At 40.6% G+C, this 27,895-nt stretch overlaps 2 protein-coding genes across 3 annotated transcripts in view; one reads left to right on the top strand and one right to left on the bottom strand.

Annotated features, from left to right (window-relative positions):
- The first annotated feature begins 1,980 nt into the window (after positions 1-1,980).
- Positions 1,981-18,533, top strand: Amt (Ammonium transporter). The gene is made up of 12 exons (XM_028311793.1): positions 1,981-2,422; positions 4,138-4,224; positions 5,024-5,222; positions 6,528-6,673; positions 7,699-7,862; positions 10,650-10,735; positions 11,495-11,577; positions 12,209-12,358; positions 12,832-12,909; positions 13,469-13,647; positions 17,349-17,468; positions 17,958-18,533. Exons 1-12 carry the CDS (start codon positions 2,269-2,271, stop codon positions 18,354-18,356), a joined length of 1,845 nt encoding a protein of 614 aa, XP_028167594.1. The 5' UTR covers positions 1,981-2,268; the 3' UTR covers positions 18,357-18,533.
- Positions 18,534-19,186: 653 nt separating this feature from the next.
- The window catches only part of Orc4 (origin recognition complex subunit 4), a 33,975-nt gene continuing 25,266 nt past the window's right edge, over positions 19,187-27,895 (bottom strand). The window contains exons 4-7 of one of the 2 annotated variants that reach the window (XM_028311780.1): positions 27,304-27,528; positions 21,721-21,941; positions 20,706-20,914; positions 19,187-19,619 (exon numbers count right to left, since the gene is read on the bottom strand). In XM_028311780.1, coding sequence (XP_028167581.1) covers positions 19,343-19,619; positions 20,706-20,914; positions 21,721-21,941; positions 27,304-27,528 — 932 coding nt within the window. In that variant the 3' untranslated portion in view covers positions 19,187-19,342. The remainder of the gene's footprint in view (positions 19,620-20,705; positions 20,915-21,720; positions 21,942-27,303; positions 27,529-27,895) is intronic. The other variant, XM_028311781.1, reaches the window with a different exon arrangement.

The following is a 27,895-nucleotide window of genomic DNA, read 5'->3' as shown; positions in this document are numbered from 1 at the left end:
GTGTATCCGGGGATTAATAATAATGTTGTTTCTGTATGCCCACGCAAGCCTTTTATAGGACCGGGCCACTTTTGACCCGTGAGCTCCAAAGCGTACAAAATAATAATAATAATAAAACATTTATTTTCAAGAAAAGCTAGGTAAAATACAAGGCAGCAGTAGTTATTTAGGCTCGCAGACCAGTATCGCAATAACTATGTATAAGTGGGTTTACAAAATGAAATAATTATTGTAATTCCTAAAATAAATAAATAAATACCGTCTTATGTTGACTCTTAAAGTTTTTATAAATTTGTGTTTTTTTTTCATTTGTGAACGGATGATATCATTTGTTTATTGTTGATTTTAAAGAATTTTATTTGACTTAACTACATTGAATTAAAACTGCAAATAGTTACAACACTTCCTAGTTCACCATTCATATACCTACATCCCGGACCGCTGTTATTTGCTATTTTTATTAAGTACGCTATCTTTTTAGAAATAAAAAATAATATTTCAAGTGGGGCTCCCATACAACAAAGGTGATTTTATTTACATTTTGTGCTTGAAAACCTTAATTTCCAGGAAAAAACTATTTTTACTCCTACAAGTTCGTATCGTACGGAACCCTCGGTGCGCGAGTCGTACTCGCACTTGGCCGGTTTTGGAAATGAAGCATAGAAATTACTTAGCGAAATCTATTGAAGAACAAAAACACTAAGATAGTGTCCTCTATCGGGGAGTAGTGGTACTAAATTGTACACAGTCAAGCACAAAGAATCTAGCGACATCTATCGCAAATTTTAAATACTACAACAATTTACAGTGTCATCTATTGGCGAGTAGTAATACTAGATTATGAATAATGTTAGCACTTAAACTCAATAGATGGCGTTAAAACTATATTTCGGAATTTTCTGGGTTACTTTTTCCGATTTTTTTTACTTTCATCATCATTTATCATTTTTTACCATAAAATTTTTTACTTTGTCGGGAGTTTATGGCAAATTTTAAAACGCCTTTTTTGTCCCCCTGCGGTACCTATGTTGACATTGACCGACATTCAAATAAAAGTGTTGGAGGAAACTTTGTGAAAATGGATCATTTAAAGTTAACTTCGAATTAGCTGAATTAGCGATGATCGGTGTCTACGTGGTATAAAAACTAAGTATGAAACGTGGATGCGGTAATAAATAAATAGATAGAACATACTTTATTGTAGGTACACCACATAAGAAAAGAAAAAGAAAGAACTAAGTAGTTATACAAAAGATACGGCCCAATTTAGGCGGTCTTATTGTTTTAAAGCGATCTATTCCAGACAACCTAGAGTTTGGAATATTACTCGTATATTAGAGGCGCTAGAGCACAATTCAGGCGGTCTTATCGCTATAGAACGATCTCTTCCTTCCAGACAAGCTAGAGGACAGTTGATAATATTACTCGTCTAAACTAAGACAAAAAGTTATTTTAACTATAATGTACCGCTTTTTGTAGCTTAAGGTATAATTGAGAAAAAAAATAACAAAAGTCACTAAAATCATTTTTCCTAATTAACTGAATGCGTTTACGAAGCACTTAATACGCTTATTACCTACCTGTAGTTTTAAGAGCTCTATGAAGTATTATAACATTTCTGAATTAAATGTTATTAGTTAACGAGTGAGAATATTTTTGCATAATTTTGAAGTAAAAAAATAGGGAACTTTGAATTTTTATACCGCGAAAACAACGTGGAATTTTCAAACGGGAGTTTTACTATCATGTTTGTATAACTGAGCTCTATACGGTTCATCAAATAAATGAGAATGTCCGATTATACAGTCCCATAACACACTGTGCAACGTTGTGCGACAGTGCATCCATCATCTTCACACATCCTTGCCCTTCTAATCGTCGAGTCGGAGGCTCTATTTAACCACTGAAAACTCGACTAAACTGGTCATTTGGAAACACGCCGCTGCTCCGAGTGCATTTAGAATCCTTTCTTAGAAGAAAAGTTTTAAAATTATGTGTTGTGAAGAAACATAAATTGGTTTTCGTCAAAAAAATACAATCGTTAATATTTTTTGTTTGATCAAAATAATAACCGATAGTAACAAATTGATTTAAAAATAATTTAAAGTATGTAACATTAATTAAAAAATAAAAAAAAGTCTGAGGTTTGATTGGAAAATCTACAACGTCACTGGTAAAAAAAATAAAAAAAAACTTCAGTGAATGATGATGAACCTCTTTTGAATCCTCAAAACACTTTTGGCGGGAAACTTTGACGTATAATCCAAGATGGACGGCAACTGGAGCATGTTCCCGAGGGTCGGGCTCCGCTCGCCGAACCTGACCAACACCACCGTAAACCTGCAGGAGAACTTCGAGATCGACTTGGAAGACACCAACTGGATCCTGACCTCTTCCTTCATCATCTTCACCATGCAGACTGGTATGTTATAATATGCCTTTGGCCTTCCTCATAGTATTATAGCAATAGGTTAGAGACCCGTCACCCGTGTGTCCGGCTTTATCCGGACGCCTGACAATTCTACCCATCATCATCATCATCTCAGCCATAGGACGTCCACTGCTGAACATAGGCCTCCCCCAATGCTTTCCATGTTGCCCGCTTGGTCGCGGCCTGCGTCCAACGCCTTCCTGCTACCTTTATGTTGTCGTCGGTCCACTTTGAGGTGGAATATTCTACTCGTGACATTATTATTATTTGCCAGCACAAATTGTTGCTTGTAAAAATTTTAAATCGAGTATCAACCCTGTCGGGCCCGTGCCCGAAGGCGTAGTGTGGACCCCCACTAAGTGGACCGACGATCTGTTGAAGGTCGAGGGAGGTGCCTGGATGCGGGCGGCGCGCAGGACCGGTCGTTATTGAAATCCTTGGGGGAGGCCTTTTGTCCAGCAGTGGAGGTCTTTTGGCTGAAAAGATGAACGAAAAATTAAAATATTGTATTGTTTCAAAATTTTATAACAACCGGTAACGGCATATAAATTAAGTCATTATACGCTTTGTAGATCATTTTCCTAAAAGTTTTGCAATTCTTGTTTTTCCTACTTCTTTTGATATTTTGTTTTGTAAATGAGGAAAAATTATCAATAATTGCAACACATAAATTAACTCTCGAGGTTTAGGAAAATATAGGTAAATTCTTATTTTCATTATTTGAACGTCTAAGCTTCTACCGGAAAACGCAGCGTGGGACGTCCACCCACAAGGTGGACCGACGACATCATAGAGGTAGCAGGAAGGCGCTGGACGCAGGCCGCTACCAACCGGGCAACATGGAAAGCATTGGGGGAGGCCTATGTTCAGCAGTGGACGTCCTATATGGCTGAGATGATGAACGTCTTCTTCCTTGCTCTACATTTTTATACCCTATTTGAGATCTTCACATGGGTATGCAAAAATATCATTTTTAGCCAAATAATACTTAAGGTATGCTTCTCAAGTAGTGCCTCTAGTGCTTACATACTGTAGATAATTTTATTCAAAGAAAACAATAATTCCTTTTTTAAAAGAAAGAGTCTAAGATTTAGTTGTGTCTGGTATGTAAGCTGCTCTAACATTTCAATGAATTTTAGGAACAAAACCTGAGTGTTTGTAACACTGCTTACATAGTATGAAAATGCACGTGAGTGAAGTCACGAGCGAGCGACAATTTTGTAAAAATAGACTCATTGAAAATGTATTACAGTAACAATTTATTACAACAAGAACAACCCAAACAAAGGAAAACACTTCGTTTTACCACAGCAGCTTTCCTTATAAATTGGGTGGATGACACCATTAACCCTTAAAAACTTGCTAAGTATGTCCATTACTTGCTATGTTTGGAACAATATTCCCTCTGCCTTAAAAAGGGATCAACCAATATTTTCAAGCCACCAAGCCACAGCTTCTTTTTAAAACTTCTGAGAAAATTTTAGAAGCTTTGAAATCATTTATTTATTTATTTAAAGACTTTATTGCACACACATAAGAATTTTCCGTACAAAAAGGCAAGCTTAATGCCATAAGGCATTCTCTCCCAGCTGACCTTGAGCAAAACATAGATCATCTATAATCCTCTATTCCATCATCATTACGGCGAAGGTTTTGGATTTGAATTTTATTGTTTTTCGTCCTATCATGGATTTATTTTTGTTCAGGATTCGGCATGCTGGAGTCGGGCTGCGTGTCCATAAAGAACGAAGCCAACATCATGATGAAGAACCTCGCTGACATCTCTCTTGGTGGTGAGTTACTTGGCTTAATACTACTCTTTAAACTACATGGATGCGAATGTCTGCAGTTGAATTTCCCTGTCTAAAAGAACTCGTGGATGGAAGGCAAGGCCTTTCCACACTAGCAATTCTTCCGGTGATTTCTTGACAAGGCTACTTACGTGATCTCACCTCAATTCACAAACAACTGGTGCACTCACTTAAATTTACATGCAGTGCGTACCGTCCCCAGCGTGAAAAATCCCCAAGTTAATAAGTATATTGAAAAGTATACGGCAAGCACCTGGATACGGGCAGTGCAGGACCGGTATTTGTGGAAATCCCTGGGATGCCTTTGTCCAGCCACCTGTACCTTACACGTCCTTTGACTGCAACGAAGATGTGTATAAAAACACGGAGGCTGGAACTAAATTCCACCTTTCCTTGCAACCCTGAGGGTCCGATCATCTTTTAAACGCTTTACACGGCGTAGATCAGCGTTAAACGTTCCTATCGACGTCCATACACGCTGACGTCAACATCTGAAAGTGACCACAGCAGTACATTTCTATGGTAAGCATATGCATTGTGACGCGCGCGGCCTACGGCGTTAGGCCCGGTTTCTACCAAAACAGAAAAGTGTCGGACCGTTAATTTTTATAGAATTTGACAGCCGTGGCGGCAAGAGCGGAGCTGTGCGGAGAGGAGAAGTGGAACTAATAAAATCTGATTGGAACACTTCTCCGCTCTGTCCTTTCTGCCTTGGAAACCGGGTCTTACGCTGTACGGAATCTACGGCGTTTCTAGACCACAGCCTGACTGTTCTCCCCAGGTCTAACCTACTGGATCTTCGGCTACGGGATGTCGTTCGGCGGCGGCGCCTACTCGAACCCCTTCATCGGCGTGGGCGACTTCCTAGTGGACCCACCGGTGGGCGACGCGCTCATGGGGCCGGTCTTCGCGTCGTTCCTGTTCCAGCTGTCCTTCGCCACCACCGCGACCACCATCGTCAGCGGCGCTATGGCTGAGAGGCGAGTACACTTACTAAACAGCTTTATTAATATCATCTCTGGGCATATACAGCTCATAGAACTTAATGGCGCCTTCAAATTGAAGAAAATTGAAGTGTTGCAATAGCGACGCCCAGTAGTTTTCGTACATTTCAATTGCTACTTCTTCTTCTTACTTTGTTTATGACCAGGTCTGGAATATTATAGCCCACAAAGTGACCTCCCCAATGAATTCCGTCAGCTATGGCTGAGAGGTGAGTAAGTACTACAACCCGGTCAAGTTAACTGCGTACCTAGCGGCCGTGACGTCACATCGACGCTCTGGTACGGAGGCAAACGCGGGGAGGTGGGGGGGTAAAAGTGGCGAGGTGCGCAGTTAGTTCTATTAGGATCAGGAGTTTTATGAATTTATCATTTCTAAAACTTAAGGCAATACAGAAAATTTCGCGAGTGGTGCTGGTGACCATGGACAGACGAACCTCCCACTCGATGGATTCACAAACTGGTGAAGGTCGCAAGAAGCGCAGGATCGTTGTGGAAATCTTTGAGGGAGGCCTTTGTCCAGCGATGAACGGGTATAGTTAGTTGAACGAACTATGAATCATCTTGCATCGACAAAAGGACAGTATTTATTTTTGAGGCAATGTGAGCCAGTTATGAATATAGTAGGTAGGTTTACACGCTATAGATTCTCATTAATGTTTAATGTGGTGTTATGCACTGACACCTATGACCGCAATGTCAAAGGCAAACGGACATCAACCTAATTAGGTACTGTTTTTGTCCAAACTTATACAAAAACAGAGCTTCAATTTCGGCAGTCATCGTACCTACATAATAAAATAATAATTATTATTGATGCACTGTTTCGACAGTTTGTAAACATACTTTTGTAAGCTACTCGTATAAAAAGTTTAATGCACCGCATTTAATAGAAAACTTTTTTTCGAGAACGACTACCTTCACAACCGGATATTATGATGCGGACCAAACCCAACCAAACTGGAGATGGATTCCGAAAATATCAATCATCATAATATTATTATCATCACATCGCGGCATCGTCATCATTTCAGCCATAGGACGTCCACTGCTGAACGAACATAGGCCTCCCCCAATTACTTCCACAATGACCGGTTGGCGGCAGTGGCCTGCATCCAGCGCCTTCCCGCTATCTTTATAAGGTCGTAACTTGTGGGTGGACGTCCTACGCTGCGCTTTCCGGTACATGGCCTCCATTCTAGATCCATGCTGCCCCATAGGCCGTCAGTTCTGTGTACTATGTACCCTGCCCATTGCCACTTAAACTTGCTGGTTTATCCACAGGTGCAACTTCAAAGCCTACTGCATGTTCTCATTCCTGAACACGGTGGTGTACTGCGTGCCGGCCGGCTGGGTTTGGGGGTCTCACGGGTTCCTGAATCGCATGGGGGCTGTCGACATCGCTGGGTCCGGGCCTGTGCATCTTATTGGTAAGAGGTTATTTTTATCCTCTGCAGGAACGCAAACCTTCTCCAATTTCATCATCATCATTTAGTCTACACAGGACCACGATCCTCTCCTATTTACCTGTACCAAGCAGTGGATCATTAGATTATGAAAGAAGCAAGAACATAATCAGGTCATTTTAGTATCTAATGTATTTAGTATCCACACAAGAGCTTATTTCTTCCCAACCTCTAGTTTCCACCGCTGCAACTACTGTGTAGCCAGGATCTAGGATCTACACTACAGCTTGACCGCCAATGAAAACACATCCAATTAAGGTCAAGTTTTTCCCGGGGAACGTAAACTGTCATTGGACCCGCAACGAAAAATCAGATAAATAAACATAGGAGGAGTTCTAAGTTATGGCTATGGTTACATAAGGTGTGGTTTCTCGATTACGATTGTTATCAGGTCATTCAGTTTCCACCGCTGGAGCAAGACCCTATCCAATTTACCAGAGGTAAATGGAGGATTCGGCCTTCACTCCCCAAGCGGAGCAGACGGGTTGGGGTATTTCTACCTGCCTAGGCCTGATGTTCGCATATACCGTTCAAAACTTATAGTTTTATCTTATTACTCGTAATAAATAATACTTCTTTTCTCATTTCAATTACAATGCTCAATATTGTAGACATAATACGCCTTGCATTTTAATGTATTTCTTTATTTTCTCCACTATCGTGAATGTCGTAATTACGCTTATTTTTTTAAATGAGATTACTTTTCTATTTCGCTTAATTACTAGTAGTTACTCTATTTCTTGCCTTACTTTATACCCACGTGGGTACATCCACGTGATCGCATAATTTCATACATGTTCTAAATGTTCATGAAACCAAGATAGTCGAATGAAGGCGACGGACTAGCCGATTCGATATCCGAGGAACGCGGGTTCGAATCCCGCCACCGCTCTATTATTGTGGTAAGCCCATTCGTAACAAATTACTAATAGATACATTATTTAAAAAAGTCTGTAGTTTCCGGAATTAATCATTCATGAATTCCCCAGGCGGGTCGTCCGCCTTCGCGTCAGCTCTGATGCTGGGCCCACGGCTGGGACGTTACGCGAAAGGCAACGACCCACTACCGCTGGGCAATCCAGTCAACGCTGTAATGGGCACCTTCGTGCTATGGTGGGGCTGGCTGGCTTTTAACTCTGGGAGCACTTATGGGGTGAGTTTACCATTTCACCACCATACATTTTAAACGACTTCAAAAAAGTGGGTCAATCATACAATTCATTTTATTTTTTGCAAGTAGGCTTTTAAAAAGCAATTTTACACGTCCCAGTATTAACCCTACCATTGCTTCGAGACAATAAATGGGCCAGTGCTGAGAAGCAGCGCAAGAAACAGGGTCACTTTTGTCAGCATCTTTTTTCCAATGAGGATCATTTCGATTTTTAGCTGTGAATGCAGATTTATAGGGCTAAGAAATCCTTAATACACAGTCCAAAAATTTTTGTTCTACGACAAAAATTGACGAAGTTATGGCCAAATTACTAAAAAAGTTCACTGACCGTCCGGCGCGGGGACGATGACGTCATTATATCCGATCCGAACGCTGCCGGCGTACTGCGTGGATAGAAAATATTTTTTTCTAGCCAAACTATCAGTTTTAGAGAAAAACTTGTAATGACATTTATTCATCAGAATAAAGTAAGCTATCGATAGGTAATTTTTAAAAATAGAAATTGTGAAAAATATCGCAAAAAATCCATACGCTCATACGATTCAATGGAACGCAGAGACGCGATTGGGTTCTGCGCGGTGGTATATTTGGCGATTTATTCAAATGAAGTGTTCTTAAGTGTTGTCGTCTTCCAAGTAAAATATAAAAATGTATAAGTATTAATTTATTTACTTCTAACAATAAGGTATAGCTAAGGCAGATACACTCTGCCTAGGCTACAAGACATTGCTATGAAGATCATTTCGATGTACACGCAATACCTACAATGAGTTAAACCTACGTATACTATTCGCCGTTCCCATGGGCGGGCCAGCTGCTGCAGGAAAGGACAGCTGCTCCCTCCTGGAAATCTATTTAATCTTAGCCTAGAAGCTGCGTACGTTGACTTTTAGCGGCAAAAACGGCCTATGTTTATTACTTAATATCTTCGTAAGTAATGGTCCGATTTGGATAATTCAAAAAGATATATCTTTCTTATGTCTTAAAGATTAACGTAGATACTAGTTTTATTGAATTTTCTACAACAGTACTGATCCTCATTGATTGTAATTTTTATAGAGACGTACCTACTATTGTATACAGAGTTGGTCACATTTCAATTTCGTTAAAATTGATTCAGTAAAATCTTTGATATGTATGATATGATATTTTGGTTTTAAAATCAAAATATCATCATGTCATAGAGGTAAACAAAATTGCGAGTTTCACGTGTTATTTCAGAAAGAAAGTTTAATACATTTTTAAAACCTTTTAGGCTGAAATTAGCTTACAAAGAATCCGATTAACTTTTAAAACTTTCACCGTTGCAATCAAAACAAATTAAAGGAGAATCGACCTTCGGTTAAAACATCGGTCAATAGCAAGGTTGGGGCTGCGCTTTACTTATTGAGTGCATAATTTACAAGCTGGAACGTAAACATATTATACAAGGCTTAGCTAGACTGGTGGTATATTTAGAGGCAGAGCGAATTCAAGTAAATAATAATAAAATACCAATTGCATAGGAACTTCTTTTATTCTGAAGTTAGGAAGTCAAGTACATACTCCGGTAATCTCTCGCTTAATAATGATTTTCCTACCTCTCGTTCCCACCGCTGCAACTCCTGTGTAGCCAGGATCTACAGCTTGAGCGCCAATAAAAACCCAACCAGTGAAGGTCAAGTTTGTCCCGGGGGTAAGTTCTGTCATTGTACAGTTAAAACAGTAGGTATGTGGTACAAAGTTAGAAAGAACTGAGCCTCCATTTTTTATGCATAACAAGGCAGGTATTTACTACTATACTAGGTGGACCAACGATCTGGTAAAGATCGCGGGAAGAGCCTGGATGCGGGCAGCGCAGGACGTTCATTGTGGAAAACCTTGAGGGAGGCCATTGTCCAGCAGTGGATGTCATTTGGCTGAAACGAACGAAGGCAGGTATTCCGCACCTGGTGTTAAGTGAGATGCAATCTAGGATGTTACATACTGCTTTAAGTATTCACTCTCGCCTTGAAGAGGTCTGGATTATAGTATTCGGGAAAGACAGCAAAACCGTGCCTCTAAGAAATGTATACGAAGCCTTACAACCTCCGCCAATGTCAAACAATTAGCTAAATCATCCCATTTACGTGGCTTTCCGATCATTACTGGTAAGTGCGGCCATTTTGACATTAAATAGGTCCACAAAATGGCGCTCGTTACCGCCACGCGAAAGGCATTGAGTTGCAAATTGCGCCATTGGTATTAATGTTTGAGTAATGTTTTATTTGTTGGTTAATTTAATTCCTACTGAAGATATTTATGGTTGAATGTTTGTAATATCCATGCTTGTCCAAATAAATCAGGTTATGGGGTACCTATTTAGGTTCCAGTGGAAATTGTGAGGTAAAGTTCCGTGCCCTGATGGTATACCTAGTAATCGTCGTACCTATTATTAACTGTGTCTAATAGCTCACAAGATATGTCCCCATAACTGATACTTACTGTCCGCACTGCTATGCACCAATCTTTTCTTAAAGATTACTGAAACCTTTGTTTTGTCTCCTGTCATCCGCTTTGCACTGGAGGGAAGTCGAACCTTAACTTCGAACTCCTATGTTCTTCTGATTAATTTCGTCGCGGGTCCAATGACAGCTTAACTTTCCTCCGGGACAAACCAAAACTTCACTGGTTGGGTTTTTATTGGCGGTCAAGCTGTAGATCCTGGCTACACAGGAGTTGCAGCGGTGGGAACGAAAGGTGAGAATATAGGTCAAATTTGCTACGTTTGTCCATGTTTTAATGTTGTAGGTGAGTGGCGCCAAATGGCAGTACGCGGCGCGGGCAGCTGTGATGACCATGATGGGTTCTTTTGGAGGAGGCTGCTTCGGACTTTTGTAAGTCATCATCATCATCATTTCAGCCACATCATAGGCCTCCCCTAATTTCCACATCGTCCGATTGGTAGCGGCCTGCATCCAGCGTCTTTAGCTACCTTTATCAGGTCGTCGGTCCACCTTGTGAGTGGATGTCCCACGCTACGTTTTCCGGTACGTGAAGTAACCTACTAGAAATGTTCTACGGCCTATAACAGCGGTTCCCGAAAGGTGGTCCGCGAAACCTTGGGGTTCCGAGGAAAGGCCGCAAGGGTTCCGTAAAAAATATTATCCCACGTTTCGTGACCGTCGTTGTTCGCTTGCACCGACTTGTTTACGCACAAGGGAGGGGCAGGGCGTGCGGGCGGAGTAGTACGGGGTTCCGCTAGGAAAATTATAATCAATTAGGGTTCCTTGGCAAAAATTGGGAAACCCTGGCCTATAACTATACTCTGCCTCAGTAGTGTGTAGGTTTGGCCGCCTCTGGGGTATTAGACCAAGACCACCTCAGTCAGACCCAGAGATCCCGGATTCGATTCCCAAAATTTTCTGTCTAAGTAGTTCTCTTGGTGTTTAAATCTCGCCTAGCTAGCTACTCTGATGGGTGATAGCTACTACCATTATACCTATCTCCATAACCCCGTTTAACAGTATTATTGTGGTGTGTAATGTATTTACCTACCAGTACTTAATCCTAGCTCATACAAAATCACAACAGAATCAAGATGTAGCAAGATGGCTGATGACATAACACAAGACAATCAAGATTATTATTTACAGATACACCATGATAAAGCACAAAGGACGAGCCGACGTGATGGAACTGATCAACAGCATCCTGGGAGCCCTGGTGTCCATAACTGGTGAGTAAACAATAATATAATGATGATAATGATCTGTCCTTTGTACAGAAGTAGGTACATACCTACTATAACTATGGAGTTTTGTTACAAAAAAGTTGGTAGCAAAAACGTAATGCCACAATGCTTAGCTCCATTTGGCTTTAAAAGTTTTGGAAGCATCATACCTCTTGATTGATATTACTTTTTAGGTGACTCATAGAAAAACCCGACCAATTTAAGCATATTTACATATCGTACCTATATTCTTATAGTCGCCTCTTACAATATCCACGGAAACAGAACAGTGCAGTGCAATATCCATTACAGTAGGGTAGGGCTATTCTAAACCTCAATTTCATCTTCATCATCATCACGTCCACTACTGAACTCCCACAATGTTTTCCAACTTGACTGGTTCATAGCGCCCGCAATCAATCCGCCATTTGCCTCTGGTAACTCAGAAAGGGTCGTTCTCCTATAGTGGAGGGAGATCATCATCATCTTAGTCACAGGACGTCCACTGCTGAACATAGGCCTCTCCCAATGCTTTCCATGTTGCCCGGTTGGTAGCGGCTAGCGGCCTGCGTCCAGCGCCTTCCTGCTACCTTTATGATGTCGTACAGAATGATGATGATACATTGTGTCTATTCAGCGGGCTGCTTCCTCTACCGTGCGTGGGAGGCGCTGGTCATCGGAGCCATAGGGGCAGCCATAGCCTCCATCGCGGCTCCCCTCTTCGACCGCATCAAAGTGGATGACCCGGTCGGAGCGAGCGCTGTACATGGCGCTTGTGGGTTTTGGGGTGAGTGTAATAATTTGCCATCAGCTTATAAGGTTCACTGTTTGACATATTTTAGGTCAGGACACCTAATTATTTCTTCAACAACATCAAAGTAGTAAAGTGAGAGAGTAGAGAGTGGAGTGAGCTGTGGTCGTTGAGACAAGTGGGTTTTGGGGGGAGTAGACACCTACCTATAGGTAGTCCACTACCTACTGAGGAATAAAACTTGCTCCTTTCTTCAACCATGGCAAAGTGGACGACTCTGTGCTGTTGTTTTTGGGGTGAGTGTAGCTAGAAGTCCACTGCTGAATATAGGCATAAAATAACTCATCTTTTCAAACATTTCAAAATAAAAGACCACATAAGGCGCTATTATCGGTTGTTAAAAAAAATATATTATTCACCCTAGAGTCTGAAGAAACTGAACCCGAAAGCAGCGAAAGAATTATGAGAACCAAATGAAACATTATTTCTAATGTCGTAAAATTTTGCAGGTGTGGTGGCGGTAGGCCTCTTCGCGGACAATCCTATACCGATGGACACCACCAACGGCAGATCGGGACTGTTCAAAGGTATTTTTCCACTATTTCTACTTACTTTTGTTCATGACAAGATCTACCTCCAGGATATCGGTCCAAATATCCACCTCTCAAATGCAATTCCGCCAAAGTCATGTTTAAAGTTAGCTACCTCTATCCTTTTCAACCTAAACGTCTGCTGTTGGATAAGGGATCCCAAGGACTTTCACAATGACCGAACCTGCGCTGACCACATTCAGTCGTTTCTCGCAACCTTCAATCGGATCGGCGCGCATAGCTCGTAGAGACGATAGCCGTTGGGGCAGAAAAGTTCTAGAGTGGCGACCACGGGCCGGAAGACGAAACGTGAGCAGGCCTCCCACTAGGTGGACCGACGACCTGGTGAAGGTCGCGGGAAGAACCTGGATACGGGCAGCGCCGAACCGGTCGTTTTGAAAATCCTTGGGGGAGACTTTTGTCCAGCAGTGAACGTCATTTGGCTGAAACGAACAAACAGCCTGCGACCTTTAGGTCACATTTCCACCTTGTGGGTAGATGTCCCAAGCTTCCTTGCTGGAAATTCTAAATCAAAATAATTTAACACTATTCGCAGGGGGCGGCTGGTACCTCCTAGGCGTCCAGACTCTAACGGGGGTTTGCCTGATGGCGTGGGGCGCGCTGGTGACGATGGCTCTCCTGTGGATGATCGACCGCCTGATGCCGATCCGCATGGACCCTTACGAGGAACTGCTCGGAGCAGACCTTACTGAGCACAGGATTAGGCATGGCCAGGTAGGATCTTAGGAAGTTCTTTCCTTTCTTCTCCTAGATATAGAAGAATCTATGGAATTCTTCTCAGATGGATTGCAGAAACAGAAACCTGATGCGAAACCCTAAAAGAAGCTATACGCGGGCCTCACAGAGTGTAGGATACTACACTCTGTGAGTCCCGCGTAAATATGGTTCCACCTGTCCATAGCTGATAAGCTATGGACAGGTGGAACCATATTTCTTGTAGGATCTTAGGAAATCCCTCTCTTTTTTCTTCTTTTATAGTTTCTAGTCAGATAGATGGTGTGTAGCACGTGATTTTTGATAATGGAGGCACACCAGTGTGTTAGACTTTTAGGTGCAGCGATAGGCCGTCTGATATAACCATTTTCATAAACCAATCCATCGCTTAGTCCAAGTGGTCTACTGAAAACATAGGGTGGGTTTCTTACCCAATGAAGTCCCTTCTGGCGTAAGGTGCTGGTGACGATAGCTCTCCTGTGGATGATCGACCGCCTGATGCCTATCCGCATGGACCCATATGAGGAACTGCTGGGAGCAGACCTTACTGAGCACAGGATCAGGCATGGCCAGGTAGAAAATTCCTCGTTTCAGATTTTTTCCAGATAGATTGATGGAGAAACAGGAACCTCGTGTGATACTCTGCGAGATTCCCTATACGCGGACTTCAAAGAGTTACAGACTGGTGGGACGACATTATCTTGGGACGTAGTTTAGCAAAAAGGATCCAACCCACAAAGTCGTCGAAAATGAGTGAAGTATACCAAAATGCTCATTACGATCTATGTATATTACCATGTAGCAAAAAGTGTCAAATGTAACATGGTGTGGTTTGGATCCTTATTGCTAAACTGCGTCCGACTATGATCTTAAGAAATTTCACCCTTTTTTGTTCTTTCATAGATTCTAGTCAGATGGACGCTATGTTGTAGCAGGTGACTAGGCCGTCTCATATAACCATGTCCAATCCAATCCATCGCTTAGTCCAAGTGGTCTACTGAAAACATAGTGTGGGTTTCTTACCCAATGAAGCCAGTGCTTTCTGGCGAGAGGTGCTGGTGACGATGGCTCTCCTGTGGATGATCGACCGCCTGATACCTATCCGCATGGACCCTTACGAGGAACTGCTCGGAGCAGACCTTACTGAGCACATGATTAGGCATGGACAGGTAGGAAGGATCTTAGGAAGTACCTCCTCTTTTTCTTTAGATTATTTAATTTTTTAGAAGGATAGTGTGGCAGATGATGCCTTGATGATGGAGGGACAGAAGCCTGGGCTTCAAGGAGTTGCTGAGCGCTGACCTCTTATAGCATAGGATCATGCACAGGTATAGGATTGCATCCGCTGTTAATTCTTAGGAAATTCTTCAATTTTTTCTTGTTCTTTCATAGACTCTAGTCAGATAGATGGTGTGTAGCACGTGATTTTTGATAATGGAGGCACTCCAGTGTGTTCGACTTTTAGGTGCAGCGATAGGCCGTCTGATATAAGATATAACCATGTCCATAAACCAATCGCTTAGTCCAAGTGGTCTACTGAAAACATAGGGTGGGTTTCTTACCCAATGAAGCCAGTCTCTTCTGGCGTGAGGTGCTTGCTGGTGACGATGGCTCTCCTGTGGATGATCGACCGGCTGATGCCAATCCGCATGGACCCTTACGAGGAACTGCTTGGAGCAGACCTTACTGAGCACAGGATTAGACATGGACAGGTAGGATCTTAGGAAGTTCTTTTCTTTCTTCTTCTTCCATAGATTCTTCTCAGATGGATTGCCGAAACAGAAACCTGATGCGATACCCTAATAGGAGCTATACGCGGACCTCACAGAGCGCAGTATCAGCTATGGACAGGTGGAACCATATTTCTTGTAGGATCTTAGGAAATCCCTCTCTTTTTTCTTCTTTTATAGTTTCTAGTCAGATAGATGGTGTGTAGCACGTGATTTTTGATAATGGAGGCACACCAGTGTGTTAGACTTTTAGGTGCAGCGATAGGCCGTCCGATATAACCATGTCCATAAACCAATCAATCGCTTAGTCCAAGTGGTCTACTGAAAACATAGGGTGGGTTTCTTACCCAATGAAGCCAGTCTCTTCTGGCGTGAGGTGCTTGCTGTTGACGATGGCTCTCCTGTGGATGATCGACCGGCTGATGCCTATCCGCATGGACCCTTACGAAGAACTGCTGGGAGCAGACCTTACTGAGCACAGGATCCGGCACGGACAGGTGAGACTTTTGGGACGATCTCCTCTTTCTTCTTCTCTCATAGATTTTTCTCAAGAATCAAGATGGATAAACCTGGTATAAAACTCTACAAGGAAATACTGTGCGTAGATCTCACCGATCATCGGATTCGGCATGGACAGGTGGAAGTTCTTGTAGGACCTTAGGAAATCCCTCTCTTTTTTCGTCGTCCATAGTTTCTAGTCAGATGGATGGTGTGGAGCAGGTGATTTTTGATAATGGAGGCACACCAGTGTGTAAGACTTTTAGGTGCAGCGATAGGCCGTCTGATATAACCATTTTCATAAACCAATCCATCGCTTAGTCCAAGTGGTCTACTGAAAACATAGGGTGGGTTTCTTACCCAATGAAGCCAGTGCTTTTTGGCGAGAGGTGCTGGTGACGATGGCTCTCCTGTGGATGATCGACCGCCTGATGCCTATCCGCATGGACCTTTACGAGGAACTGCTCGGAGCTGACCTTACTGAGCACAGGATTAGGCATGGACAGGTAGGATCTTAGGAAGTTTTTTTCTTTCTTCTTCTTCCATAGATTCTTCTCAGATGGATTGCAGAAACAAAAACCTGATGCGAAACCTTAAAAGAAGCTATACGCGGACCTCACAGAGTGTAGTATCAGCTATGGACAGATGGGACCACATTTCCTGTAGATCATTTTAGAAAACCCCTCCGTTTTTCTTCTTTCACAGACTCTAGCCAGATAGATAGTGTAGCAGATGTTGTTTTGGCGATGGAGGCACACCAGTGTGTAAGACTTTTAAGTGCAGCGATAGGCCGTCTTATATAACCATGTCCATAAACCAATCAATCGCTTAGTCCAAGTGGTCTACTTAAAACATAGGGTGGGTTTCTTACCCAATGAAGCCAGTGCTTTCTGGCGAGAGGTGCTGGTGACGATGGCTCTCCTGTGGATGATCGGCTGATGCCTATCCTCATGGACCCATACGAGGAACTGCTGGGAGCTGACCTTACTGAGCACAGGATCAGGCACGGACAGGTAAGATCTTAGGAAGTAGGCTTTTTTTTATCCACAACAACCTCCTCTTCTTCTTTAGATTCCTTTCATATGGATAGTAAGGCAGATGATGCCTTGATGATGGAGGGACAGAATCCTGGGCTACGAGGAGTTGCTGAGCACTGACATTTGAGAGCACATTCTTAGGAAATTCCACCTTTTCTTTTTCTCCCATAGCCATATTTTGGTGAACTAACCATCTGTTTACAAGGAGGCACAGAATCGTAGCGTGAGACTTATCGTTCATGAGAATGACTTGATGTGATCCTCAGATCTTGCTAAAGCAAGGCATTTGACTGTGAATTTTGGTCTTTCGTATTAGCGTGACACTAAACTCTTTGGATCTCGTAGAAGCCAATTACAAAATTATATCTTAGTGTTTTATTACTATCGATCAATATGGATTATCCATATCAATCAGACTCATCCTGATTTTTCTCAGGTGGGGGTATCCCGCGCGGTGTCGGCGCTTCGCCCCTTCCACCGCTCGCATAGCATTGAGGAAGTGGGGGGAATCGGGGTCAACACTGGCCATAGCTTGGTGGTGGACAAATTGCATGAGGTAACTACTTGACGCTTAAGTGCTTCTTTTGGGACACAGTGTCGAGGTTTTCTACGAGCCTTTACATGTAAGATATTTAGGCCCGATTTCACAAACATTACTATGAGGTTTCACAGTGCGCGTGGACGCACAGGGTGACACACGAACCAATCACAGAGCTCAATCAACGCTGTGTGTTCGATTTGCTGCTTCACTTAAGCAAGCATCGTTCGTGAATGCGGGTGTTATTATCGTTGGCCTGCGTACAAAATTGTGGGCACAAAAAATACCTACTGAAGGATTTATAAAAGGTACAGACGGGCCGAAAGACGTAGCGTGGGCAGGTCCCCACTAGGTGGACCGACGATTTAGTGAAGGTCGCTGGAAGAACCTGGATGCGGGCAGCGCAGGACTGATCGCTATGGAAATCCTTGGCGGATGCCTTTGTCCAGCAGTGGACGTCATTCGCCTGAAACGAAACAGAATGTAACTGTCACATTTTTTCCACAGGTCCAAGAAAACAAAAGCAAGAACAAAGGTAAATTAAACCTCCAAATGTTTTCAAACGAAGCTTTCGTCGATGATCAACAACCTGAATCTACCTTCAAAACGGGAATACTAAACAAACGACCTGGCAACCCTGAAAACGAGTTACACCGCGCTCTAGACTCTATGGTCAACGAAATCAACGGCACAAATTACAAAAAGAAGGGCAAAGGCAAAAAAGGTACCCAAGTGTTGCCAGAAGAAATAAAAGGGAAAAAGTTTAAGGAATTAACAGTGACGGAGTTGGATGAGCTGGGGCAAATGAATGCGAGCCAAGATAGATTTAGGTACAGGTTTGGGGAGGAAGATTATAGGAACGACGCCCGTAGGAGTGGCAACACTAATATTAGATGGATTGACTAATAAAAAAAATGTAATATTGTAACTCTGTCAATGAAATCTTGTTCGATTTCTTCGATTTTTTTTTATTTTGTTACGTCGGTTTAGAAGTATCAAAATGTTTTTATTAATCTAACTTAAGCCACGAGTGGAATTTAAAGTAACACCTAAATCTTATTTTAAGACAGATTTTTAATATTTTTATAGAAGATATTTCTTTAGTCTATTAATTTGTAAAATAGGATGTCCGTCCGTACCTAACACTTATTAGAATTAGAAATAGCTATTTTTATAGATAATAATTAATAATTCGTTATTATTGTGATATTATTATGTAGATAGTCAAAAAATATTAAATAAAACTAGAACTTTAGAAAAAATAATTTCATTTATTAAAACGATGATAAAAAAATATGAAAACTTATTTTTCTTCCACAGTTTTTGCATCAAATAGGTATAATAATAATGAACACATTCATACAACTATTTGAAGGCACTTAACAAGTAAGCAAGTAACAAATAAATTAACTTAAACTAGTCTTAACATGCTTAAAATTTATAGGTCACTCAACGAAAGTTGAGGCGAAAAGAATACAGAACACAACACATTACACATTCAACTTCAAATATCGAATACACTAGCTACCTCGCTCTGTTAAATGTCTGCAAGCGAGACAGAAAGCACGACAGTCTGATGCAAGACGTCAGCGCAAACAGAGAAAGTGTGCTTTATGAGTTTACGTTATGTGTGCTCGCTAGCAATTGCGTAAAAATGTCATTAAATGTATGACAGATTGTACAGCGCTCCTAGCGGCTACTTTGAAGAATTAAAATCTTCATAGATTTTTTGACGCACTTGTTAGCGAGCACACCAATCGTAAACTCATGGTAAGCACACTGATACAAAATGCTTGTGTTGATGGCCTCAACTCTCGTTGAGTGCCCTATAAAACTCCCAAACATTCAGTGTTGCCACAAACAAAAAAGCTACCAAATTAGTAGTTTTCATTTTAACATACCGAATTGTGGTACCAATGATTAATTTCCGTGGGCAACGCTCTAAACGTCTTAACAGCTTCAGTTATATCGTCCACGGGTACAGCCAACGTGTATAATTTGTACTCTTTCTGTACCCTACTCGCGGTGGTTTCCCCAGGGTTGTATATGGAGTCGGTGCTTCGGACTGGCATGATGATTTCTAAAGACTGTAGATGCTCGAAAGCCTTCAGTATGACTGGCCGAGGGACGGTTTGAGCTGACGAATTCGCGTTGGCGAATTTTGTGTACCTGACAAATGAATAGTGAATTTTAACGTACGTAAAGCTATAGAAACTGCCAATTGTCGGCCGTTTGGTGTAGTGGTTCAGAACGGACTACTATGCCGAGAGGTCCCGGTTTCGATTCCCGGCCGGGCAGAAATTGAAATGATGAATTTTAATTTCTGTGACGGGTCTGGGTGTTACTATGTATAATATGTATGTATTAAAAAAAAAGTATATAAGTAGTATATCCGTTAAGCTAGCACCCATAACACAAGCATATTAATTGCTTACTTTGGGGCTAGATGGCGCTGTGTGAGATTGTCCAAAGATATTTAAAGATATTTATTAATCTATATTACGTTTGTTTGCTTGTACGCGCTAAACACAGGAACTATTCGATTTTATTTTAATTTTTTATTTGAAAAATTCTTTTTTTGTTGGACAGCCCATTTATCGAGGAAGGCTTTTGGCTATTAACATCACCTTACAGCCAACAGGGGCAGAACGGTAAAGAAAAATGTTGCAAAAACGGGAAATATTATTCAAATTATTTTCACGCGTACGAAGTCGCGGGCCCAGATAGTTTTGGTAATAAGTAACGCTGTTGCCGAGCTGTCTATGTGAAGTTTATGGATACTGAGACAGTTCAACCTCTCTTTTGACTTGATTTTTATCTTATTGAATAATGGACGCGGTATCAAAATCGCGCGTTTTATTTATTTAAACTTCAGCACACAAACTAACAATGCACTGTGGCGGACTTAATGCCGGATGGCATTCTCTGCCAGTCATCCACGGGTCATGCAGAAAGAGTAAGGCGGTGCAAAAAATTTACATTTTTGATAATAAACCTACTTACATAAGATTACATAAAATAAATAACATAATACAAATAAATATAATAGACATACACATAAATACATAAACATAATAATATTATAAATGAACATAAACATAATAATATTATATTTTAACAACTGCATAATATGCTGTCGCTGCGTCGAGCTTCCGAAAAGCGATTCAATGGCTAATATTATTCTCTTTTAGGTACCAATAGGTACTACTTTGCTACAAAAAAAATACGATTACTAATCTGTACTTGAAAACTTACCTGTGCAAAACCATTTCAAAGTTCATCGGCTGTCCGTCGAATATCTCCAAGCCGTGCTTCATCGCGATGACCAGAGACAACTCCAAGATGGACAGACTCTGCAGCAACTTGACTCTATGCTCGGGCGCGACTGTCTTGTCTATGATAGCGTCTAGCTCGCCCGCGTCTATGAAAGGCTTGGATGGTGACAGTTGGGAGACTAATTGGAACTGGAAATAAAAATAAATACATAAGTATTAGGCCCAGAACAGACGGTGAAACGAAACTGCAACTGCTAGTTACTTTTGAGTTGCATCTAAGTTTCTGCCATAGCGTCCGTTGAGAGACCACACATGACGTGACCAGTTTGAAACTTTCAGTTTCAGTTTCATTCATCAGAATCCTCAGAAAGTTGCAGTTTCGTTGCAGTTGCGTTTCACCGTGTCTGTCTGTTCTGGGCCTTACTGTAGAGTGTAGAAGAAATTCACTCGTCATGGTTAGATTGTTATTATTACACCCAAAAAATACTCGCAGACTTAATTGTTCACAGCATTTTCTGCCAATTAATCTTCAATTGATACAGATATTAGCATTTATGAAACTCAGAAAAAAACATCAACAGAGTTGAGAACCTTCCTTTTTTGAATCGGTTAAAAAAGGGAAGTATTCCTCTCCATACAGTCTTCATGTAGAAGAATAATAGTCATTTTTAACAAAGGTCTCAGTACCTTTATATGTAGCTAACTAAAGGCCCGTCTGTGAGCACGTAGAATTTTGTCCAATGACCCCAAGCTACCCATCCTTATCGCTCGCACGTAATTAAATTGCTGTCGCGACTGCGCGACGCGCGCCAGCAGTGAGTGTGCGAGCGCGACAGCAACATAAATACGCGCGAGCGATAAGGATGGGTAGCTTGGGGTCATTGGACAAAATTCTACGTGCTCACAGACCAGACTATAGTCATAGGTTCAAGTCCTAATCCAAGTTAAAGTCAATCAATTTCATTACAAGCGTTTAAAAATTATATTCATCTCACCAGAATATTCCTAAATATCTGCTCATTCACAGTATAATAGCAGAGCTTCTCCAAAGCATCGGTGACTCTCTCATCGCTGGCCAAACTTAACACGTGTGCGTTCCAATCCTCTACGAAGCCTGGATCTAGCTCGTTGAACTGGCTTGGGTTCACTTTGCACCGGGATAGCACTTCCGGAGGTATTGTGAATTCTGATTGGTCTATATCTACTTCTTCTGTAGCTGTAATAACAATGATGATATTGTAAAATTTGCGTTTGGTAAAGCCCGGTCGCCGAGCACGTAGCATTTCGTCCAATAACCCCAAGCTACCCATCCTTATCGCTCGCGCGTAATTATGTTGCTGTCCCGCTCGCACACTCACTGCGGGCGCCCGTCGCACAGTCGCGACAGCAATATAATTACACGCGAGCGATAAGGATGGGTAGCTTGGGGTCATTGGACGAAATTCTACGTGCTCGGCGACCATACTATAGAAGATTGATGCACCGCGCGTGTGCTGCGTAGTAAAAACTGGCAACACTACTGTGTCGAAAAAGAGACCTACGCAGTAGAAAGAGATGCCACGCTATAGTTAAATAATGTGTTAGAGGATATTATTCGGTTATTAGGTAGGACTATTAGGTATTCTGTGCAATTTATCAATGTCGAAGCAACTAAAAATCAAAACTACAGTCGAGCGTAAGCCGATTCATGTTTAAGGCTCCAAAAAACCATCAGCTTGCAACTTAAATTGAGGCAAGTCAAGAAGGGTATAAGATGTCGAATTTTGCAGAACGCAGTAAATTCTTATTGAACTTTCAATTTTGCAACATAAATTGTACCGTTTATCCAGTGTTTATTAACCTTTTTTGTCCCCTTAGGAAATCAAGCACAATTTTGGTTTTAAAACTTTTGGTGGCATTTATTTATGACTAGCTTTCCGCCCGCGGCTTCGCCCGCGTGGAATTTAGTGCCCTCTNCGGACACTAATAAATAATTAATATTTGAAACTAAGATTACCTAGTTAAATAAAAATACACAAAATTGTCGGCCATTTAGGCTTAATGTGTTGGCGAATCAGGGAATTACAATCCCAATTCCTGGGAAATCGGTACCATGTGGCAACATCGGCCCAATCCGACCCATCATGGCGGTTGTTTACTATTTGTTGTTCCGAATTCTATGTATACCTACGTTTTGATTTATTACGAAAGTCATTATCAAAAAACAATTGCAAATAATCACAATTGGATGTCTTTTGAACTTTTGTTTAGATGAAAATAAAAACATCTCTTAAATTTTTTAGCTGTTATGTACTTTTTCAGGTTTCAAACATTTTTACAAAAAATATCTAACAGTTTCGGACCAAGTAATCTGTGTTTCGGACATTGGTTTCGGATCATGAAGCTATACCTTGATTTTTTAGAATCCAGCAGAGATGTAAACAAACACTTTCATCCACAATTACACCATAATCACTTACGTGTTCATAATATCATACACATTATTTAACAAGTCCATGAAACCAACTTTATTTTCACGTTTAAACAAGTTTGAAATCAATCTTTGAAATAAATTATTTTAGCAAAATACGTGGACGATGAAAATTTGTAAGACTTGTCAAATTGACTTGACGTTTAAAATCATGTGTTATCTCCATATTGTCTATGACTTGTCTCTGACACATCAGTGCTGTAACCTGTGAGTCATAGACAATAATCTGTAAATTTAATCGATATTATTTTAAGTATTCACTTATTCCGATTACTGATTAATTTGAAATAAAAAATATACGATACTTTGTTTAGTTTTCCAGCGATTACTTCGACAATTTTGGAGATAACGTAAAATTATTTTTCTACTTTTAGTGTATACTTTTTCGGAGTCAGTTTAATTTTTAGTCGGTTTTATTTAAACGAAATTATTTTACTTTTTTATGCAATTATGCTTACGTATTGTTCCATTGCTTATTTTCCTATATAAGTAAATAAAATAAAAGAAAATAAAAATCTTCTTTCAATTGATAGCATCATAAATTACCTCCCTAGTGGAATAGAGCAACAAAGAACTGAGCGAGCGAGATGTCACTATAGATGACCCACGCTGAACTGTCCCACCAAACTCAATGACAGGGGGGCGCTACCATCGTTCAACTATATGGTTTCCAACATGGCAAAAATCGGAACCAGCGATCCGGTATTGACGGTGGCGCCCCACTGTCAATGTCATCGATAGGACAGTCCAGTATTTTGGAACTATAGTAGCAACACTGTCAAACAGAACTTTTGCAACTATTTGAAGTTTAATAACTTTACGGATATCATTGATTGTTTTACTGTCCAGTATGTTTTTTGATTACATCTGTGCATACAGTTTGTTTCCTGTTCTCGAAAATTTCATAATCAGTTCACATTCAATGTTGCGACTTTGTTGCATATTTTTAGTATTTTGACGATCTCCCGGCGATGATACGCAAGTACTACAATAATTTCACTTCGCGATTAACGAGAGGTTTTGTTGCATCACTAGTTCACAGGCTAAAAATATTTTTATGTCAGTTGGCCATTTTTGATGACATTTCTGCTGAGTTCTAAAAAATTAGACTGTAAAGATAAAAATGGAGGGCAAACTTGGAACAAAAACTTGAGTCAAATACCTACTTATATCTATCTCGCTCTCTGAGGCCCTACCTCTCTTTTTAGTGTGAACTGTAGTATTGCTATCTTCTTATTCANTCAAAAAATAATCGACACCTATTTTTCACTTTTTAAAACTAATGAAAATGTAAAGAGATAAAGCGTGCCAAAGTTCTAAAGAAAAGGCCCGTGACGTCAGTGAGTGCGTAAAAGTGCTGCACTTTGTGACGTCGCGCGGAACTTCAACGCACTATAACCATGGACCTATAAAAAAAGGCGGACGGAACTCGCGCTACAACAAAACTGTGACGCAAAATTTTGACGTCTATCTATTGTGTGAGTGAATTTAGGGATGCCATGTTACCCATTTACTTTAAGAAAAACATAGATCGGCAGATGTTACTTGGAAATGCAGACAGAATTATTCCGTGCCATTTGAAAAGAATGAAAGGTGAATGCGTTGAGGTAGGCGCGAAATTTTCAATGTTCAAATTTTCTAACATTGTTTGCAAGTCAGTGTCAGGGTTTGTACATAATGTTGATCAAAAATGATTCACGCAGTTACAAATTACGAATCTTGTGTACATTATAATCATAATCTTATGCATCATCAATATATTATTATTATCTCTGATAATTTTAACATACAACCTGACACTGACTTGCAATCAATGTAAGAAAATTTGAATTTCCACATGTTTGGGAAGGATCAAATCTGCCTATGAAAATATATCCCATTAAAACACAATTATTATGATAAATTATTTTATTTCTATAGTATGCGTAATAAACAACTAAAAAGTCCTAAAATTATTATTAATTTCCCATATTTCGGGTAATTTTCCCACGTAAATAACTGAGAACACTAGTCTTTGACGTATTATTTTTTCGAGTGAATGACGTTTGATTTCAATTAATTTCAATATTTTAATGTCGGGAAATAAGTGATTGGATTATTATTTTACCTGTGAAATGTGATTCCTTAATTTTTGTTTGTTCGAACAGAACGGTTTTTACACAATTTCATCACACAAGAAATGTCGTATTCGTGTTGTTTTTTCGCCGCCTAAATGTGTCAACTGTGTGAAGTTTGCACTCGAAGTGGTGCGTCAGGGTTTGAATGTGTGCGTGCCGGCCTGTACGTACAGGCAAGCTGGTGTATCCTAATGTCACAGTACCTATTTTGTTGATGAGAATCCGTCCGACTTTTTTTATAGGTCCATGACTATAACTTTGTAATTATTTGTTTGATTGACAATTAAAAATATACGTGTCCAATATTTTTTATATTAAAATTGACGGACTAAAAAATTTTTTTTAGGAAACTAGCCTAAAAAAATCAATCAAAAATATTCAATAGATTTATTATAAGTAGTTGAATTTTTAGGAAAATATATTCCGTTTATTTCAAAGAAGAACGGTCATCTGTGACCCAGGCCCGACAGAAACGAGACATACCTCAGTTTTTTTGTCATGTCTTAATTAGTTAAATTATATATTTTTTATATTCGAAATCTATGTATAACACCAAATTATTACCCTTTGTTTTTGTTCAGGCGTCATACAAAAACTAATACAAATGCCTANGTCTTCCCGGGCACTTGGGCCATGAGATTAAGAAACAACTAAACAGTGTAAAATAAAGTTATAATCGCGCATGGAATTTATTCCTCTTTTTTTCTGTTTGCGCTACAAGCTTTCGTATTTTAAACTTTAGTTGTTTCTCAATCTCATGGCCCAAGTGCCCGGGAAGACAAATCCAACGAACCCAAACTCGATAAGCTTCCGCTGTTTCGTTAAGGAGTTCCTAAGGCCAGCTCCTGACCACCTCTTGTTTTCATCATCAGGACCCTGGACATCATCTAGCACNTCTAGGTGACCTGGAGATACAGCCGGATTATACAGGGTGGAAACGAGAAGTTACAAAATCTAAAAATTCAATGTTACCAGCTTCCATAATCTGTAACCTATTATTGGTACCATTTGAAAGAGCTCGTGAAGCACTTTCAGAATCAGTAACTAGTTTTTCGATATCTTGTATAGTTTAGAAATAATCGAGTGAGATCACTTATCGTTCCATATGTATAACCACCCTGTATAATCCGGTTGTATCTCCAGGTCACCTAGATACATTCCATAGCAGCTGCAATAGACATTTAGGTACATACATTTACCAATTTTGGTGATAAATAGGCATTTTGTATTAGTTTTTGTATAACGCCTGAACAAAAACAAAGGGTAATATTTTGGTGTTATACATAGATTTCGAATATAAAAAATATATAATTTAACTAATTAAGACATGACAAAAAAACTGAGGTATGTCTCGTTTCTGTCGGGTCTGGGTTTTTTTTGTATGGGGCGTGACCGTTCTTCTTTCTAGAAAAATTATGAAAACTATGGATTTTTTTTCCGGAAAGTTCAACTCAGTTAAACTTTGATTTGAACTAAAAGGAATAGGTCTGTTATAGTTTTTCAATAAAGAAAATGCAATTAAAAAGTGTTGAGTTAATGAAATAATAAATGTATCTTTCTTTCTTTCTTTCAAATAGGTTGGGCGGTTAAATGTCGGACCATGTAACCTTAAGAACAGAAAGTCTTGATAGTCCGACTCCATAATCGAACCAACAGGAAAAAAAAGTTCACGTGGTCCGATTAGTCGGACAAAGCAGTCGGACCACGTGTCCAGAGGGGAATTTTGTCTGCCACAGAAGAACTTTATCGCGCGTCCAAACCCTTCTTCAAAAACTGGGTTAAAAACTATCCTATGTCCTTTCCCGGAACTCAAACTAAGCCTAAACCGCTGAAAGTAAGACAAGACAGACAGACGAGAGTTACTTTCGCATTTATAATATTAGTATAGATATTAGTATAGATTGTTAAATGGTCCCTGGATCACAGGTTAAGAAACACTGGTCTAATCTATTAGCAGCAGAATATAGTATTCTCTTCAATATAATAACTACCTGTAGACTTCTTCCTACCCCGTCCCTTTTTCTTTTCTTCAACTCGCTTCACACAAGGCACACATAGAAGCTGAACTAGCACTTCTGTGTACGTGTCTAAGCGCGATTTCGGCGTGGCACCGGGCTCTGTCTCCTCGTTAGGAAAGATGAAAATATGGCGGTGGGAGAAACGGGACTTTACGCGTTTCTCTAATAACTCCATGACGTCTATTTGGTTTGTTACACCTGGAAAAAATCAAATTTAAGTTAAATAAAAACAAAAATAAATCTAGTATAAAAGTGAAAGGTCACTGACTGACTTTCATCACGAAATCTCAGAAACTACAAGTGCTAGGAGTCTCAAATTTTGCATGGGGGTTCTTTTTAGGACGTAGGTGATCACTAAGACGGGATTTTGCAAAATTCAACCCTTAGGCCTCAGCCTCGAACTTAGCGGGCAGCGGCGCGGGAGCGGCGGCGGGGCGGGAGCGGCAGGATCTTATGCGTCAAATCAAATAGACCGGTTCTCGAAAACAGCGGCGCGGCAGCGGCGCCGGAGCGGGCAGCGGCGAGGGAGCGGGCAACGAGCGGGCGCAGCGCACTCCTTCTTTTG

The sequence above is a fragment of the Ostrinia furnacalis genome, unplaced genomic scaffold (genome assembly GCF_004193835.3).
Source record: "Ostrinia furnacalis isolate ACB-3 unplaced genomic scaffold, ASM419383v2 OfSCF3546, whole genome shotgun sequence".
NCBI lineage: Eukaryota > Metazoa > Arthropoda > Insecta > Lepidoptera > Crambidae > Ostrinia > Ostrinia furnacalis.
Note: the sequence above shows the minus strand (reverse complement) of the source record. Positions and strands in the feature narration are given on the sequence as shown.